Source organism: Haemaphysalis longicornis, unplaced genomic scaffold (assembly GCF_048455015.1).
Source record: "Haemaphysalis longicornis isolate Haplotype H1 unplaced genomic scaffold, Haemaphysalis longicornis Haplotype H1 scaffold_2, whole genome shotgun sequence".
NCBI classification, from domain to species: Eukaryota; Metazoa; Arthropoda; class Arachnida; order Ixodida; family Ixodidae; genus Haemaphysalis; species Haemaphysalis longicornis.
Window position 1 is genome coordinate 230,407,853 of NW_027526295.1, and position 17,340 is coordinate 230,425,192.

Genomic DNA, 17,340 nt, shown 5'->3' on the forward strand with positions numbered 1-17,340 from the left:
GATGCAGGTACAATTCCCGGCCATGGCTGCGGCTTTTCTGGTGGAGGTGAAAAGCAGAATTAATCCAGAGCCTTCCACTACGGCGCACCTCATCGCCTGCGTTGCATCGGCGCATTAAACCCTACAATCAATCAAAATCAACATTAAAGGAGCACTGACACGAAAATTTTATGTTACACTTTTATTGCTTTTATCGATGCTTAATGGTCTGGCGAACCTGAAACAACACTTCAAATACTTCAGCGCGCGATAGTTAATTGCATTGAACGGCCTGAAAATCATTTGTTTCAAATTCCCGCGCTTTCATCCTGAACGGCGCAAATGACAGAATCCTGGCCTGACCACACCACTTTGTGCGGACGTCACCGGCGCCCGCTTGAGAGGGTGTTGCGCCCGCTCGCCGCTTGTGGGGCCGCGCGTGTGAAGTGACGTCACGAGTTTTTGACGAGCGCTGTCGCGTCACTTCTTTTGCCTTTCCTGGAGTGATGTCACGCTGATGTCCATTTGCTGAGTGCCGCTCCACGTGCTGCTCCGTCGGCGCGATAAATGAGATCCAATTGAACTATGTTCTTCGCGTCGCAGACAGCTTATATTTCAGCCAGGGTATTCTGTTGAGTGAAGGAAGTGAACTGTGCAATAATATTAGCGCCGAAAATTGGTGTCAGTGCTCCTTTAATCACTAGCACAGTATTCAAGCATATGTGTTTCACAACTCCTAATTGTAACACTGCTTTTCTCATATATTGCTACATTATGTAGTTCTCTTTCATATCCCTCGATTGGAATATTAAATATAACTCGCACATATTACTTTACTGTTTGCATAAATAATTTTGTTTGATCTAGACATTCTCTTCAGTCTGCCTAACAATCATGCCATTTTTAACGTTAACTTCACACAGGCCATATTTTAAAAAAAACAGACTAAAAGGTGGTGACCTGTTAGCTGCTCCCCGTACTACCTAATGACGTCACAGGGAATAGCTTGTTTGGTTAGAGGCCATTGACAAAAGCTGACACCAATAACCGTGATCGCGCTGTTGTGTTGGTGCCTCTGGTTCCATCTTGGTTGTGCTGCTTTAGCAGTGTCGTGTTACTTTGCCTTTAGTACCTCTGGTATGTGTTCACGCCAGTTGGCGTCTGCATGTGGTGAGATGTTTGTGTGCTACATCGTCAAAGCGAGAGCACTCGATTCCGACAAAGTGCACTAATCCGCACGAGGCGAGGCAAAAGTGGGCAGTATGTTGGGTTTGTGCCTACACGGAAGGGGATAGGGGCACCATATTGTCGTTCGAGCAGAGGTGCCCAAGTACAACAAACGCAATAGGTCGCTGAAGATGCACGACTGCTGGTGCACTTTATTTGGCAGCGGGGTGGCCAACGTGCTATTGGCGTGATCAACTGCCGCCATAACTGTACTGGGGTTAGCGGACGAGTTGGGCAGCTGCAACAAAGTGAGGTTAACGCTTGGCATGCAGTGCATAGGTGGAGCTCGCACAGCCACGGAGAGAAGATCGTGGCATGTGCGCAGTGATGGTTGAAAGGATGGATCATATTGCCAAAAAGGCCGGCAGCCCTGAACGATCACCTTCCAGGCAAGATAACTTGGTTCGCAAGAGAATTGAAGCCATTGAGGTGCCATAGTCGAGCATTGTTTGGCACCACAGTTGCTCAACTTGCAAGCTAGACCATGAGAACTAAAGCAACATCCACTCCGCGCTGTAATGAGGACACTGCTGAACATTGATCGGCTCACTGGGAAGTGCCAAGAATGCGCCCAGAGGCAGGCAAAGCATCTTTTAAAGGAGGCCTACTGGCAAGAGCAGCAGGCTACTAGGGAGGGCTGCTGCTCCTAAAGCCCCTCAATAAGCGTAGCTTACTAAAGCGAACGCTTTCTTAGTGGGACTGAGGGTGTCCTGTCAAGAAACTAATGCATTTCCCCATAGACTGGTTGGTTGACCAAAAAGCTCTGATAAGCTCTCTGGACGCGCGCCACGTGCGTGAAACCGGGCTTCCATTGTGTCAAAATGGTTGCGTAAAAATCGCGAGAAAGGAATGGTTCAGACAATACACGCAACGATTATGAAGGAGTGCAATAGTATACCTTTACCTCATAAACCACGTATTGGTATACATTTATACCATTCGTAGATGCGTCTACTTAGCGCGCAGAAAATCGTCGCATGGGTTCGTTCTTCATTTGCGATTTGGATCTTTGAAGTTTGACAGTGAAGTGGACGCACTTTCAGTGACTGTTGGATGCACTTTTAGCGAAGATTTGAATTCACTTTTGATGCAATTTTGATGTTAGAATGCTTTCACATTTCTCTCAACTTTCTTTAGGAAGGGATGGTAAATTTTTTTTAGTGGTTCTTGCCCATCCATACTACTCGCGCTCATCCGCCGCCAAGCGGCCATGGGCGGACACTATAAAGGGCCGCACCCTCCGCCGGCGGAGGGTGCGGCTTGCAAGCGGGAGGACTGACGCGCCCTTGCCCTTACGCTTGCCATCAAACGAAGCAGCCCCGCCCCGACCGCGGTTCGGGCCGCTGCTTTTAGTTCACTGTAGCATAGTACCCACACTAGCTGATTCTCGCAGAGCTGATGAGGAACAAATGAACGATGAGTACTAAGTCGGCAGAGCACATATTGTAGGCGATCAAACCAGCACTGATGCAACAATAAAGGAAACGCTCAGATACATCGGTTACATGCATGGAGTTCCATTGTTTCATATGAAACTGTGATGTATGCATGGTTGTGTGGGGGAAAACTTGAAAGTTTATTTATGATTGTGATTATTTTTTGCAGCATAGCTAACGATCCCCCGAGAAAAGCCACTCTCCTGTTCACTTCGGCACATTTTCTCCTTTCGACAACCTGTTCACCTTCGTGCTTCACATTTTGACACAAAATGGCATCATTTTGTGTCAAAATGTGAAGCACGAAGGTGAACAGGTTGTCGAAAGGAGAAAATGTGCCGAAGTGAACAGGAGAGTGGCTTTTCTCGGGGGATCGTTAGCTACACTGGAAAAACGTCTTCCCTGCAGTGCAATCGTGTTTATAGAGGTGAAGCCGACTTAAGGAGATCCGTGTAGGTTGGTCTTCGTAAGCAAAACTCGATTTCCCACATTTGTGTTGCGCAGTGAAGCCAAATACAGGCGGCAATGGGCGCGAACGTGGCGGACTTTGTGGGGAATTTGTGGCCACTTTCACAAAGTAGAACGCCACTCAATCCTTTGGTGAAAACAATTTCCTTCGAGGCAGAGTTGTCAACGGTTAGTTCTTTCAAGTAAAACAAGGATGTGCGCAGCATCATCATCATCGTTAAGACTCAGAATAGCGGCACCTTTGACAACGCTAGTTTCGACGTCGAAACGTTTGGAATGAGCCGGACTTCAGCCCTTTAGCTTTAGGTCAAGTAAAATCTCCCTGTTCTGTGATGTAACCAAAAGCGCTGAACAACAGATCGCCGAATCGCTGAGGGCATTGTTTGTGTAACTGTGTTGCGACGTTAATAAATCTTTGCTCCGGCCATTTGTGGAGCCGAGGTGCGGTAATTTATCCTGCAGTCTCGTGCCATAATCGCTGCATTTGGGCGCGCGCGATGTTTAGAACGCGCACCTAGATGCCTTGTGTCAAGCTCTGTGTTAACATTTTTCGTTACATATTTGGCTTTGAAGACATGAGCGACCGGGCCTTTGAAAACGACCTAACTGATTATAGCCCCGACAAATCGGACGTGGTGGTTTCGGATGGCAAGGTGCGTATGTCCTCGCGTTTCTCGTTCAGTCGAGACTGTAGCAGCGTACTACTCTCTGCACGCCGAGTCCGAGATTCCGTGTCTTGCACTGTGGCTCCTTGTTTAAATCTGCCGACTTACTACGGCCGTCCTGTGGCCATTATTTTTACCCAACCAAATTCCGAGATTCTGAAGCTGACCTATCAAAAAGCAGCCTCTCGGTACAATACGCATGCGTCTCGTAATTAACCATGTGTCTGGTTTGGACTTATAAATTACGTGCGTTGTTACATAAAGATATTTTTTTATATATACAAGAATACCAACGGGTACCTTTCAATGAACTTTGTCTCAGTGGACGCAAGACTTTGAGGGTAAGATTCGGAAGAACGTGTCTCACCTCTTGCGGGAACTGGAACGCAACCTTGCAAAGCGAACAGACTGGTCAGACTCATCTGTCTACACAGGCACCACAGGTTTGTATTGTTAACGAGTGATTCTATTGATCGTTATGAAGTCGCAGTTGAATCTACCAAAATTCTTCAGGAATGGAACACATGGGAACAACATCTGAACTATATGAACCCAGTTATTCCGCTCAGCTAAGTCCGCTGATGTGGTCGTGGATTGTGAAATCGGTTACAAAGGTGCATTTTCTTCTAATGCACTGTTCACTTCAAATGAGCTGCAGCTGCAGTGGATGTTGGCAGAAACAACGCACTGCGTGCACAATGAAGTCATGTCATGCTTGTTTGGCTTGTTTTAGTGCGCACTCAGTGTATATGTCAATCTTTCAAGTTTTGTGCGCCTGTTAACCTCATCCTTGTGTGTAGTTCGTTCCAAAAAGAATACCGACACTTGCGTTCCTGAAACGCTGCTGTATCTCGCATAAGGTGAGAGGGAGAGGGAATAAACTTTATTTTCCCCATTCGTTGTGATAGTGGTCACTCCGGACCAGTGAGGGGTATCCCCAGCTCAGGACTCCCTAGCTGGAGGCGCCCATCCGTGCCCTATTCAGCAGCCCAAGCTGGCAGAAGGGGTCAGAGCTGGTCAGCATCGACATATCCACTCTGCTGAAAATTGGTGTATGCAAGCTTGGAGGACGTGGCTGATTTACACGTAATGCTCAGTGCAGCCTTGTCACTTTCACCTCATGTGGAACTACATACTTGTGTGCAAATCATGTGGTTGATATTAACAAGCAAGTCGAACCCTGGCGGGCAGAGAAGGGGTGAGTGGAGCCCTGTGGCCTGAAAGAAAGACGAGCACGACGATTTGTTGTTGCTCCCCTGTGGGTGCAGGCGTGGCGCTGATGTACCTGCGCCTATCGGAGGTGCTGGAAGATGCCTCGTACCTACAGAAGGCACTGCCGTACGTCGAGAGGCAGCTCGGGAAACTCAAGGAGGACGACTTCTCCTTCCTGTGTGGCGACCCGGGGCCCCTGGCCGTGGGAGCTGACCTCTACCACCGTCTTGGAAGGGCCGAGGACTCGCACAAGCTCGTCAAGAGGTCACTCCACAAAGCTCTTTCTTTCCTTTTCTTTCTTTCTTTTTCTTTTCTTTTTTGTTATGTCAGCAGCGTGTCTCATGCTGACAGGACCATGGCCGAGCTGGCCATTTTCTTGCCTTAATAATCTCCCTTCCAATTGATTTATCCAGCATTGCCACTTTAGATGGACCAAGTGGCATCCAAATCTGGAGTTGTTGCTGCTGCAGTTCATCTCTAATCTCCATGGCAGATATTCTATTTTCAACCACAAAAAATAAACTATTAAATAGGTATCTGCCGCCGTTGCTTAATGTAAAGCTGAAAACACTACATTGATATTATTACGAAAAAAGAATAATAGTATATATATATACCGTATTAATCGTGATTCTATGCACCCCCGATTCTAAGCACCCTTTCCAGCTTTCGGGAAAAAAGTTTGGGAAAAAAGTTTGCATGTGAATCTAAGCACCCCCTTTTCTCGCAACCATCGCCAGGTGGATTTCAGCTGCATGGAAGTGGGCCAAGGTTGACGTTGTGGCCAAGTAATTTATGAAGTTTTTGATTACAAACCACTTAAACCGAACTGAAGACGACCTGCTGGGGGATGCTGAGAGCAGCGGCCCAAGGTGCACAACGGATTCGAATGGTAGGGAAGGGGTCTGAGTATCCGACGTAAGCGGTGGGTTCACTGTAGTGTCTGTACCTATTTTTTGTTTTGAATTTTTGCCAAATAAAGCATTGTTCCTTGCACCCATCTCGTCAAGATACAACCACACAAAAAAAAAAAAGAGGCGGGGGTGGTAATTTTTCGAATCTAAGCACCCCCGTCACTTTGGGCATCGCGATCGCGAAAAAAAGGGGGGCTTAGAATCGAGTAAATACGGTATATATCAATGGCGGCAGATGCAGGTGGCAAGGCAAATTAACGGTGAAGCTTGGGCTCCATGGGGAGGAACTCTATTTTGCTGATGCGAAAGATGTTAGATCTCTGGGGTCAAACCTATGCAAGCTGTGAAAGAGCCGGTTGTCAACACTTTTGAAAATTTGTGCAGTAATTAGACCGTGTGCAGCTGGCCAATTGCAAGTTCTATGCTTGTCCTTTAGTCTTTATGCTGTTGCCTTGGAACACAGGCTGGTACACCTGAGCAAGTACGTCTTGCCGTCTACGGCCGATATCCCCAACGAGTTGCTGTACGGCAGGGTGGGCTACCTGTACGCTCTGCTGTACGTTCGCAAGCACGTTTCATCCACTGCCATTGATGATGGCCTCATCAGGAATGTGAGTTTATGTTTGCACTCCCATTCAAGAGGTTATCTGTTTTTTATTTACTTTTTTTTTATCAGCTGTTGAGGGCGCTCAGTTTCTCAGTTTCACAAATTGAGCGTGAGCTATGAACCAAACCTTCCTGTGCAAAATTTAGCAGCGGCAAATGTTATGGGGAACGAAAAAGTTGGGCTGCAAGATTAAGGGGGCTGCCAGTATTCATTCAGTAGCTAAGTGATTTACATTTTGGGCTGGTTTCCTTTCCCTTTCTCTATTTGCCACAAAAATACTTTGCCATTCTCAGGGGGAAACACTGCAAGGGTGTTGGGTTTCACTGGTAGGAATTTCCTCTCCCATGGTGTCATTTACGGTCTCCGTAACGCATAATGTTCTCACGCTTGCAAAGTAAAGTCTGAGCTGTGGAATAGCACTTAAAAGCCCGATGCTGTGCCCGCCAAAGAGGGCACTGGACCCACTCATTGAACAGGGTTACGGTACACTGCACTGCAGATATTTTTATGCACTGTATAGATGTGGCATTGGTGCATCATCCTGTACAGTTTATGTGTTGCCTCCTGATATGCAAGCATTGTTTTGTTTCGGAACTGTGTTGTCTTTATCCCATTTTCCATCGCTCTATGCATGTCATCGGAGCAACTGAATCTAACTGTCGTGCTCTTCCAGTTCCCTTACATTGCCCTGCTTTTCAGCTGCTGGGGAGATTGTGGATAAGGCGGTCAACAATTGCACTGAAGCCTTGTAGGCTTTCATGCTGCTGTGTGATGGGCAATCTTGGCCACATTTATTTGCACAGAGACATGAAGAGCTAGCCACTTCTTTATTATGCAGAGGGACGAATAAGTGGGGAAAAAACGGCTGCAGTTTGGCTGAGCTAACCCTGGATATGCAAAGCAAAAGCTTTGCTTAGCCTGGTTAAGTCTTGGTTTCGTTTGGTTAATCTTTGATATAGCTGTAATTATTACGCTGTTTGTCCAAAACCTGCCTTTGTCTGCGGTTGTGGTCCCACTTCCAGCATTTTCCGATCCGACCGCCTCGCCAAGCAATATCCACTTTCGTCAGACGCCACTTTCTAACAGCTCAAAGCCTCCAGCTTCCTTGCAACACTCAGAGAAGACAGCCTGGCCTCACTTCCATTCATGGCCGAGCTTGCTTGCACGCGGGGATTCACGGGGTCAGGCGCGAATAAGCTACGGAGAGTGCATGCGCCAAGCCGGCAGCGGCCGTCTGCAGAGCTCAGCCCGGCGAGTCACATGATGCATTGCCAAAATTATGGCGCAGGTGTGGTCAAATTAAGGTCAAATTTACCGCAACGTTCAAACAGGTCGACGAGCTTAGTAGGGCTTTGCTTTAAAAACTCAATGTACCAGCTGCTGTGTCACCTTGCAATGGCGTGCACAGGTGGTGCAGGCAGTGCTGTCATCAGGCCAGGATCTGTCAGCCCGAAAGAAGAGCAAGTGTCCACTCATGTACCACTGGGATGACACCTACTACCTGGGCGCTGCACATGGTCTTGCCGGCATTTTCTACATGCTGCTGCAGGTAAGGCTGTTTCTTGTGGAATGTGCCTGGTTTTAGCGGGAGTGCATTTGCCCCTGAGGCAGCGTGCTTGCTTGTACGGCACGGGGCTGTCATGGGTCGCACGTCACTCATGTGAAGAGCACACTGATGCATGATATCTCTATCCTGCTGCCGATAAAGAGGAAGGGGGTCCAACTCACTTGACTGGCGATCCCACTTCTCATGCCTTCTTGAGGAGTAGGTTCGTCATTGTCCCCCTCAGTAAATCAAAATAACTTCTGTCATCACGGGGTATGTTATAGTAGCAGTGGCAGGTCTTCCTGCCGCTCACATTAGTAAGGAGTACAAAAAGGGGCATTGGATACGGCAGAATAATACAAATATTCTCTCCTGTCTCAGAAGGAACCATATCTGTCATCTACTCCTGCTTCAGCGAGGAGTGGCTTGAGGAGGAGTGCGTGTTTGCGGGCGGAAGTGGATTGAGGAGGCGTATGTTCGTTTGTGCAATTATCAATGCATGTGTCATGTGTATTCGTTACTCTTTTATGATTCCATCAAAAGAGTGGTATTCAACTTTGGAATTTCTTTTCCTTTCTTTTTTTTAGTTCAACTGCACGAACACGCGCCCCATTATTGGCTAGTTGTATAACCAACAGGGGTTGTTTGCTCTTGCCGAGCCAAAATGTTTCTGCTGGCAAATCAGGAGGCCTGTGCACTAAAATAGAACACTGTGTATGGTCTAGCACAGATTTAGTGACGCATTGTGCCATTTTTGTTCGGCCGCACCTGGCATGTGCACCGCAGTGGTTTGTTCTTCTGACATGAAATTCAAGCAAACATTATCCCACGTTCTCTTGATGCATGCAGTTCTTCCTTTTTCTGCACAGCATATGTTGTGTTGGGGGGGAGAGCTTGAAAGGAGGGAAAAGAAAGAACGAAGTAACAATTAAAGAAACAGCAAAGCAACAAAAAGGCCTAGAGAAATTAATTCAACATAAACCAGACCATTTGGGGGCCTTAATGGGACCTCTTAATTGGTTTCCTTCATTATTATTTTTTTTTCCCCCCAGAGGCACTACAAATCGCTGATTGTCGATGCGAGAGCGAACAAGGAATACGCGTAAGCTTCAGTGTGGTGCTTGCAACAAAAAATAATACCAGTCAGTGCTCATTATTTGATGATTTTTTCCCTGAATTTCCTGTCAGATGTTGTTATCAAGAGGCACCTAACATGCTCATAAGTTGTCTTGGTGGGCATTCTTTGTTTCTTCTGCTTAGCCACTACTTAACGAGTCATTCCTGAAAACTAAAGAGGCTACGTGAACATTTGGTGTAGTTGGTGTTCCATGGTTCTGAACAGTTGAACACAAGGAATAGACAGGAACTGAAAAATGGGACAACGCGCAAAGGCGCTACTACAACTGAAGTTTATTACACAGACACTCCCTGTATAAACACACCATGAACAGATAAAACTGTATAAAAAACATTAAAGGAACACTAACACCAATTTTCGGCGTTAATATTATTGCACAGTTCGCTTCCTTCACTCAACAGAATACCCTGTCTGAAATATGAGCGGCCTGCAATGCGAAGAACATAGTTAAATTGGATCTCATTTATCGCGCCAACGGAGGCACGCGCGGAGCGGCACTCAGCAAATGAACACCAGCGTGACATCACTCCAGGAGAGGAAAAAGAAGTGACACAACAGCGCTCGTCAAAAACTCGTGACGTCACTTCACGCGCGCGGCCCCACAAGCGGCGAGCGGGCGCAACACCCTCTCAAGCGGGCGCCGGTGACGTCCGCACAAAGCGGTGAGGTCAGGCCGGGATTCTGTCATATGCGCCGTTCGGGATGAAAGTGCGGGAATTTGAAACAAACGATTTTCAGGCTGTTCAATGTAATTAACGCGCGCTGAAGTATTTGAAGTGCTGTTTCAGGTTGGCCAGACCATTAAGCATCGATAAAAGCAATAAAAGTGTAACATAAAATTTTCGTGTCAGTGCTCCTTTAAATGAACAACAACAAGGGAAAGAAGAAAATAGTGTGGTCACATGAGATGATATTTTCAAGCTCAGGCACACCCGTCATCAACCTGTGCGCTATCAAACCCAAGAAATCCAATTTCTTTGGCTGACAGGTGAAGCGGCCTGTTCGGACTGCTTCAACCATCGTCTAACAATGGCATCAAAGTTTGCACGATTCTTCGCAGCGAGCTCTACCGGCAACATCGCATGTATCGAGACGCTCTTTCGACCCAGCTTGAGCAGCAAGTGGCTCAGGGGAGAGCAAGGGAGAAAGCTTGGCAGCACTACTGCAGCCTCATTGACGGAATATAGCTGATGCCTTTTGGCATGCCACTCTACCAAAACTTAGAGAACACAACCCAGTGAAAGAACACGCTGCTAATGTTGTCCATACGTCAGGTTATGTTATGCTCCCTGGCTTTGTTCAAACGACTCTTGGTCTTGGGCCAAAGTATGCTGCTCAAACGAAAAGGTCTCCCGCAGCACTAGTAGTTTCGTATGTCAGACAGATGTCAAGTGGCACTTCAGATGACCAGTCTGAACAGTGTGTATATGAAGGCTTAGACAGGCTTTGTAAGAGCAAGCTTAACAGCGACAGGCTTCCGTTGCGCAGAGTTGTAATGTATCTTAATGAAAAACAGCTTTGTGTAGGGTTGCCACCTGCCCGGTTTTGGACCGGCCCGATCGGTTTTTTAAACAGCGGGCCGGTTGCTGGTCCATACTTAAAACCGGCCGTCATTGGCCGGTTTTTTGGCCCTCGTGCCGTGACTATGTCCGTTTTGGGCATTTTCTAAGCGTCAATTCAACAACTAAGATAACAAATATGTGTCGACAAGCTGCACAAAAACACGCGAGCGGAGAAAATACGCGGGCGAGTTCGCTGCCTGAGATGAAGGGGGACCTAAAGGAGGAGCAAAACAACGAAACGCTGCCGCCGCAGTCGGCAATTGCAGTTACTTTTCAGTGAAGCACATACAGAGCAACAACCAAGCTCTCAATCACTTTCAGTACAAACGTTATGTTGATTTCTCTCTAAGAAAACGCTACAATAAATGGCACTGCATGTCAAAAACATAGTGCCTTTTTGTCAACAAAAATTAAACATTCTATGTATATACTCCCCCCGGAGGGCCGCTTTTTTTTTTTTTTTCCTTCCCGGGGAAAGGTGGCAACCCTAGCTTTGCGTATTAGGTACTGCCTGATGATAAAGGGGGTTTCGTGGTTTTTCTGAATGACGCATATCTTGTGAAAGCTAACGATGCCGTGGATTCTGTATTCCGCTCTGTTCACTGTCAGCCACGAAAGCAAAAGCCCTACAACTGTGTAAAAATTTTCAACTTGAACTGTCCAGCCAGATTGCTAAGAATGACAAGTTTGCTCTTGACATGTTTTTCTCAGCCAACACCCACAAGCCAGACATGCCGTTACGAGTGATAGTAGTTTCAGAAAGGGACACATGGCAAAAAAAACTTTAGGTTTGTTTTTGCAGAAGAACCAAGGGCTCCTTGCGGTGGATGACCCTCTTGTTGTGAAGAATTCCGACACTTTCGTTCAGTTTTTGCGCGACACATGGGGGTCGTTTGTGTTTTTCTATAGACATCAAAGGTTTGTACTACTCACTCCCACATGACACCCTAATTCTTAATTGTGTTGAAGAGGCTTAGATAACTTTGGAGCCATTCCATTTCAAAACAAGACTGGTGTCAACATTTCCAGTTCTTTGAACTTCTCCGCTTGTATCTCGCCTCCACTGCTGTTGGATGGAACAATCAGGTCCTTATTCAAAAACAAGGCATCTGCATTGGTTCTGCATTGCTCCTGTTTTCAGTGAGCTTCATCTGGTGCGTTTTGACCAGCTAGGGGCCACTGAGCTGTCTGATCATAGCATTATTAGAACCTTTAGGTTCGTTGACATCTACCTTGTGCTGCAGTGCACAGATTAAAGCTTCTGCAAACGCGTAGACGACACATTGACTACCATTAAAACATTTCTGGCTTCCTTGGTGTTGACCCATGAGGGCCCAGAGAACTCCGAGATCAGGTTTCGTGACCTGAGACTTCAGCTCAGAGAAAGCCATCTATCTATTGCAAGTATGAGCCATGCAGCAAAAAACCGCTGTTGTCGGTTGTCTCGGCGCCTTCAAAGGTGGTAAAGAGAGCCATTGCTCAGGGTTGCCTGTTCAACTGTCTGACAAAATCGCGTGTTCATTCTATGAATTATAGCTTTCACCAGCGCTCCAGCCAAGTTGATCACATCAGTTGCAGAATCCATTCTCAAAAAAATTAAGGAAGATGCTCGAGATTCACAGCAACACGAGGAGGGTAACAGGCGAAGAAGCAGGGTTGCAGTTGTACCGTACATTCACAAGATATCGCATAACCTCAAGAACATGGGAAATAAAGTGGGTGTTGACGTAGACTTCTCTGCGCCTCGTAAGTTGGCAAGGTATGCACACTCACCGGCCCACGCACGAAAAAGAAGAAACAGTGCAGCATCAAGCATCACAATAGATATGTTAGTTATCTCGAAGGTGTCGTTTATCACCTTCCTCTGAAATGTGGAAGGTCGTACATAGGCCAAACAGGCCGATGCCTTAACGTTCGTTTCTACAGAGACATGCAAACAATGTAAACCGTGGCATAGAGGGACACTCAGCTGCCCACTGCAAAGATTGCAAAGATTGTGCTTGCAGTCCGGTGTTTGACAAATGCGAGGTAGCCTTCGAATTGAGGGACCAGTACACTAGGGAGATACTAGAAGCAGCGAACATTCAGTGGCGCAAGACAGCTGCATCAGCATGCCATCTTTGACGGGTGTGCCTGAGCTTGAAAATACCATGTCATCTGACCACTCCTTTGTTCTTTTCCTTTTTTGTTATTCATTTTGTTTTTTGTATGGTTTTATTTCTTCATATTGTGGGCATAGAGGGAGTGTCTGTGTAATAAACTTCAGTTGTAGTAGTTCCTTTGTGTCATGTTTCTTTTTCAGTCCCTCTCTATTCTTTGCACTCAACTGTTCAGAACTAAAGAGGCTGTCACGAAAGGAGAAATAGAGCAACCTAGGGTGGAAGGTGCTTGTTTCTATGGAACTAAAAGCCGCACTCCAATGTGAGGGGCCATCTCCAAATCGGGTGCAGACTGCACGCATGGTTGCTGCCCTGAAATAACATGGTGCCTTGTGTTCTGCCCCTACTGCTGCCCCGGCAGGTGTGGTCCCAGCTGAGTGAGGCGGAACTGAGCCGCTTGGTGAGGCCCAGCATTGACTGGCTGGCCTCGCTGCAGTACCCGTCGGGCAACTACCCCTCCTCGCTGGGCTCCACCACGGACAAGCTGGTCCACTGGTGCCACGGGGCACCCGGCACCATACACCTGCTGCTGCTGGCATTCCGGGTGGGTGGCTAAGTGCAGTCGGCTATGTGAAGTTTGCTGCTTCGTAGCTTTTGATCATGTGATGTCATTCACACTGCGCATGCAGGCAGGCAAGTGTGGAATCATTTGCCGCAGAGCATTATGACGAACTAGGTCACTGACGGCTACCAGTGCAAAAGGGAAGCTCACAAGGGCCATGTATTGGGGGACAGGGATGCCACTTTGACGGAAAAACAGGGAACAGGGCTAGAGAAGAGTGGGGGGCAACGAGTAAGGAATCAGCGATTCCTGTGGGTAGGTGGGGTGTGTATGCCACAGAGCATTATGGCAAAATAGGTCACTTTGACGGCCACCAGTACGAAAAAGAAGCTGACAAGGGAGGGGCACAGGGATGTCACTGTGACTGAAAAACAGGTAACAGTGCTAGAAAACCGTGATGGGCAACAAGGAAGGAATCAGTGACTCCTGTTGGCAGGTTGGGTGTGCTGAGACCCCAGAGTGCTAGGGCCCTATGTGCGATAGCACCAACACAACAGCTTATCGTCTGATGTGGCCTGAAAGGTCAGTGTGCTGGGCCAGGAAGCTGTCACTGGGAGCCTAGGGAAGAGTCACAGTAGTTCAGGATTGCCAGGTCACGATCGCGCAGTTCGTAATGTGCAGAGGCGAACTCAGGTGGAAGAATTGCTCAGCACTTTAGTGGCTAGTTGTGTCGCCAACAGGTGAACTGGAGCAGTGATGCCCACCAAGTTAGTGTGTCGGTACTGCGTAAGTATGTCTCCATTGTATGACAGCAAGACGGAAGGAATACCAGGCAGTGCCTACAGGCAAGGCAAGGTACAGTTATGGGCAAGTGTTTACTGATTATGGGATTTCCAGTTGCGGGAAATTTCTCATCACCATTACAGCACGGAAAAAGTTGTGCGCATGGGAGTGGCTGTTCAACAAGACCAACCCCTGCAGTGCTCTCAGGGCCTCGGGTGTGTGTTGTGCAGGTGTTCCAAGACCGCCAGTACCTGGAGCGGGCCAAGAAGTGCGCCGAGGTGATCTGGAGCCGGGGACTTCTCAAGAAGGGCTACGGCATCTGCCACGGCACGGCTGGCAACGGCTACGCCTTCCTGCGCATGTACCAGGTGACGCGGGACAGCAAGTACCTGCACAGGGCTGCCAAGGTGAGCCGCCACGGACAGCTTGCTTGCAGCCACGGACGATGGCACTTTGCACTTTGCGATGGGGTCATGCAAACAAATTACAAGTGTGTTTTATTTGAAAGATTTGATACGTATTTAAGCCATAATTTTGATTCTCCTGCTGAATCGTGGGTGCCGTGACGTCTGTGATGAGGTATCCAGGGAAAGTACTGAAGCAAATGTAAGCATGCAGACCAGGGCTGCGGCGAACAGTGAAAAGCCTTGTTTGCTATCAGTTCTCCTAGATGGCGCTACCATACCGCTCAGGACCGCTGTCCACCTTTGCTTTGTTTTTTATTGTGTTTGTGCCTGGATAATGTTTGTTACAGTCGATAGTACTCGTTTTATGAAACATTGAATATGCCCGACAAACAGAGTCACAGAAGAAAATGTGGCTTATGCCAGTTGGCCAGTGTAAGCACAATGCGCCGAATGGTGTGCAGCTATAGGGACCGAGCGGCTGTTGTATGGCACCACCGTCGCTTCAGCGAACAATGCCGCCCGTGGTGAACTGCTCGTCAGTGGAATGAATGCCGGTGGCGGTCAGCGCAGCCTTGTTGTGTAGGGCTTTCTTTCGTTCTGCTGCTGTGCGGCTTGCAAAGTGTAGATAACACGGGCTTTTTTCAGATCGGTAAACCTTGAAAGTAGAGGTGACCTTTACGAGGCATGCCATGTGTGTGATTTATGCCCATACTCAGTAATTACAAATAGCAGATGATGCTCAATGCGTTAAGCTGGAAGTCAAGCTGGAAGTGCAAGTCCGTTCCTTCGAGCAGATTTTTCATGCCTGCATGCAGCTTGGTGTATCGAGGAATAAATTGCTGCTAAATGCTTGTACAAAGCTGGTGTGTGCAGCCAATCCAGGAATACTACGCCGTTGGCCTTTGGCAGTTGATGACAAACCTAATTGGGGTGAATCTTAAGATTTACCCCAAAACATAAATTGTGATGGATGATGCTCCGTAACTTCATTAACTATGGTAGAAACGTGTTTCATTTCACAGAAATATGTTAACTACACGTTGGGAATCGTTTACAGAATAAATACCACTTGATAATAGAACATTGTTGCTTGTAGTGGAAAAGCATTGCTTTACAAGACTTGCAATGGTTGCTGGCTAGTTGGTTAATGGTTTTTCAAAAAAACAATTCCTGTGTAGGTGAAGGATGAGAGTCAGGTGGGTGCCAAAAACCTGCCCTCAATTTCACAACTGAATGCTGCAGTCGAGTTTTACAAGCTGTCACCTACGCTTGAAGAATCATGCACTCCTCCGTCTAACAACGATGATGGTTTTTCGCAAAGCTTTCTTGTGTGGGTTTCCTTGGTTGCTTTGTGGACTTAAACTTTGCCTAGTTGAGTTTTGAATTTGACCAGCACGCAGTTTGGTCTTTTGATCGCAGCGGTTTTTTACTTTAACCCTTTCCTATTCTATTTTGAACAAAGAATGCTTCACGTTCAACCATCGTGGTTGTTAGACAGAGGTCTGGATGGTTTTTTCTGTTTAATTTTGCACTTCAGTGCACCCCTCTCTAAATCCCAACTGCTTCCAGCGTGTCGGGAGTGTGTCTGTGCTGGAGGACTCAGGCTGATGCACCTGTGTTTGAGGCACCTAGTCGCGCGTTTTTGGTTTCTTCAAAAGCTGTTACACGATTTTTTTAGGTACTCGGCAAAGATATAAAAAACACATGCTGATGTTAACTTTGCCACATTTTTTAATTATCGGTGCCAGCCTTTATTCCACGCAGGTGGTAAGATGGGAAGGAGAGGGGGTGGTTTGTGGATTGGGGCTGTTGGGTGGTTGAATAACTTTGGCTCTTGATAAAATGACCACTACAAACGTGGGAGTTCCACTTTTAAGAAGAAATCGAAGCATAGAATGTGCTCTTTCTACTTGATCGTGTTGAACTAACCCGATCTTCAGCGTGCACTAAAGTGCGTTCCATTTTCACTGCTTTTCCCAATGCAGTTCTGCGAATGGTGCTTTGACTACGGACAACATGGATGCCGCATAGCAGATACACCTTTCTCGCTCTTCGAAGGTGAGATGGTGGCTTCCTCCTAGTGAGTCAATTGCAAGCTTTGTCGTGTATTCCTCGACAGGCATGGCTGGCACCATCTACTTCATGGCGGAGATGCTGGACCCGGAGAAGTCTGCCTTCCCTGCTTTCCAGCTTTGCTGAAGATGGCCGCGAGCAAAGATACCACTTGTCATCAGAGACTCTTAATTTCTTTTGCACTGTGCAGAGAGCATTGTAGATATCCTGCCTCCTTGTCTGCTGCTGGCTGGAAGCCATTGCAAAATGTGCCAATTGTTCCTTTTCAAAGTGCATCGTAGCAATGGCTAGCCACAACCTCTTTCATTTCAGCACTGTAGTTCCAAAATAAATGTTCCTACATCTCACACCCATGCCTGGGTCTCTCCTATGTTGCTTGCTTAAAGCTAGATCAAATTTGTGAGGCTATCTTTTATGTCTGCATAAAACGCTGCAATACTTAGCAGCTGCAAGTGTTAGCAGCCATACCTCGGCAAAATTGGGCACCAATCCGTCACACTCACTCAGAAAAATATATTTTCCCGCACACACTTCCTCACACTCGCGCTCACCACTCGCCCTCGCCACTTTCACTCACTTGCACTCATCCTCAGCACTTGCCGTCACCACGCGCACTCACTTGCGTTCGCACTCTCACACACGTCACGCCTACACCACTCGCA

General features: G+C 47.3%; 2 protein-coding genes across 2 annotated transcripts in view; both read left to right on the forward strand.

Annotated features, from left to right (window-relative positions):
• Positions 1–3,327: 3,327 nt before the first annotated feature.
• The window catches only part of LOC144170075 (lanC-like protein 2), a 30,471-nt gene continuing 16,458 nt past the window's right edge, over positions 3,328–17,340 (forward strand). Inside the window, exon 1 of the mRNA XM_077699615.1 lies at positions 3,328–3,551. The gene's annotated coding sequence lies outside the window, so the exon portion shown is untranslated. The remainder of the gene's footprint in view (positions 3,552–17,340) is intronic.
• Positions 3,558–17,027, forward strand: LOC144170076 (glutathione S-transferase LANCL1-like). The gene is made up of 9 exons (XM_077699618.1): positions 3,558–3,763; positions 4,098–4,218; positions 5,044–5,251; positions 6,365–6,512; positions 7,917–8,057; positions 13,275–13,457; positions 14,429–14,605; positions 16,591–16,663; positions 16,725–17,027. Exons 1-9 carry the CDS (start codon positions 3,629–3,631, stop codon positions 16,802–16,804), a joined length of 1,266 nt encoding a protein of 421 aa, XP_077555744.1. The 5' UTR covers positions 3,558–3,628; the 3' UTR covers positions 16,805–17,027.

Coding starts and splice junctions, on each gene's coding strand:
- LOC144170076 (XM_077699618.1), top strand. CDS start 3,629: ATGCCTTGTGTCAAGCTCTGTGTTAACATTTTTCGTTACATATTTGGC. Junction 6,513..7,916: donor ATGATGGCCTCATCAGGAAT/GTGAGTTTATGT, acceptor TGGCGTGCACAG/GTGGTGCAGGCAGTGCTGTC. Junction 14,606..16,590: donor ACCTGCACAGGGCTGCCAAG/GTGAGCCGCCAC, acceptor TTCCCAATGCAG/TTCTGCGAATGGTGCTTTGA.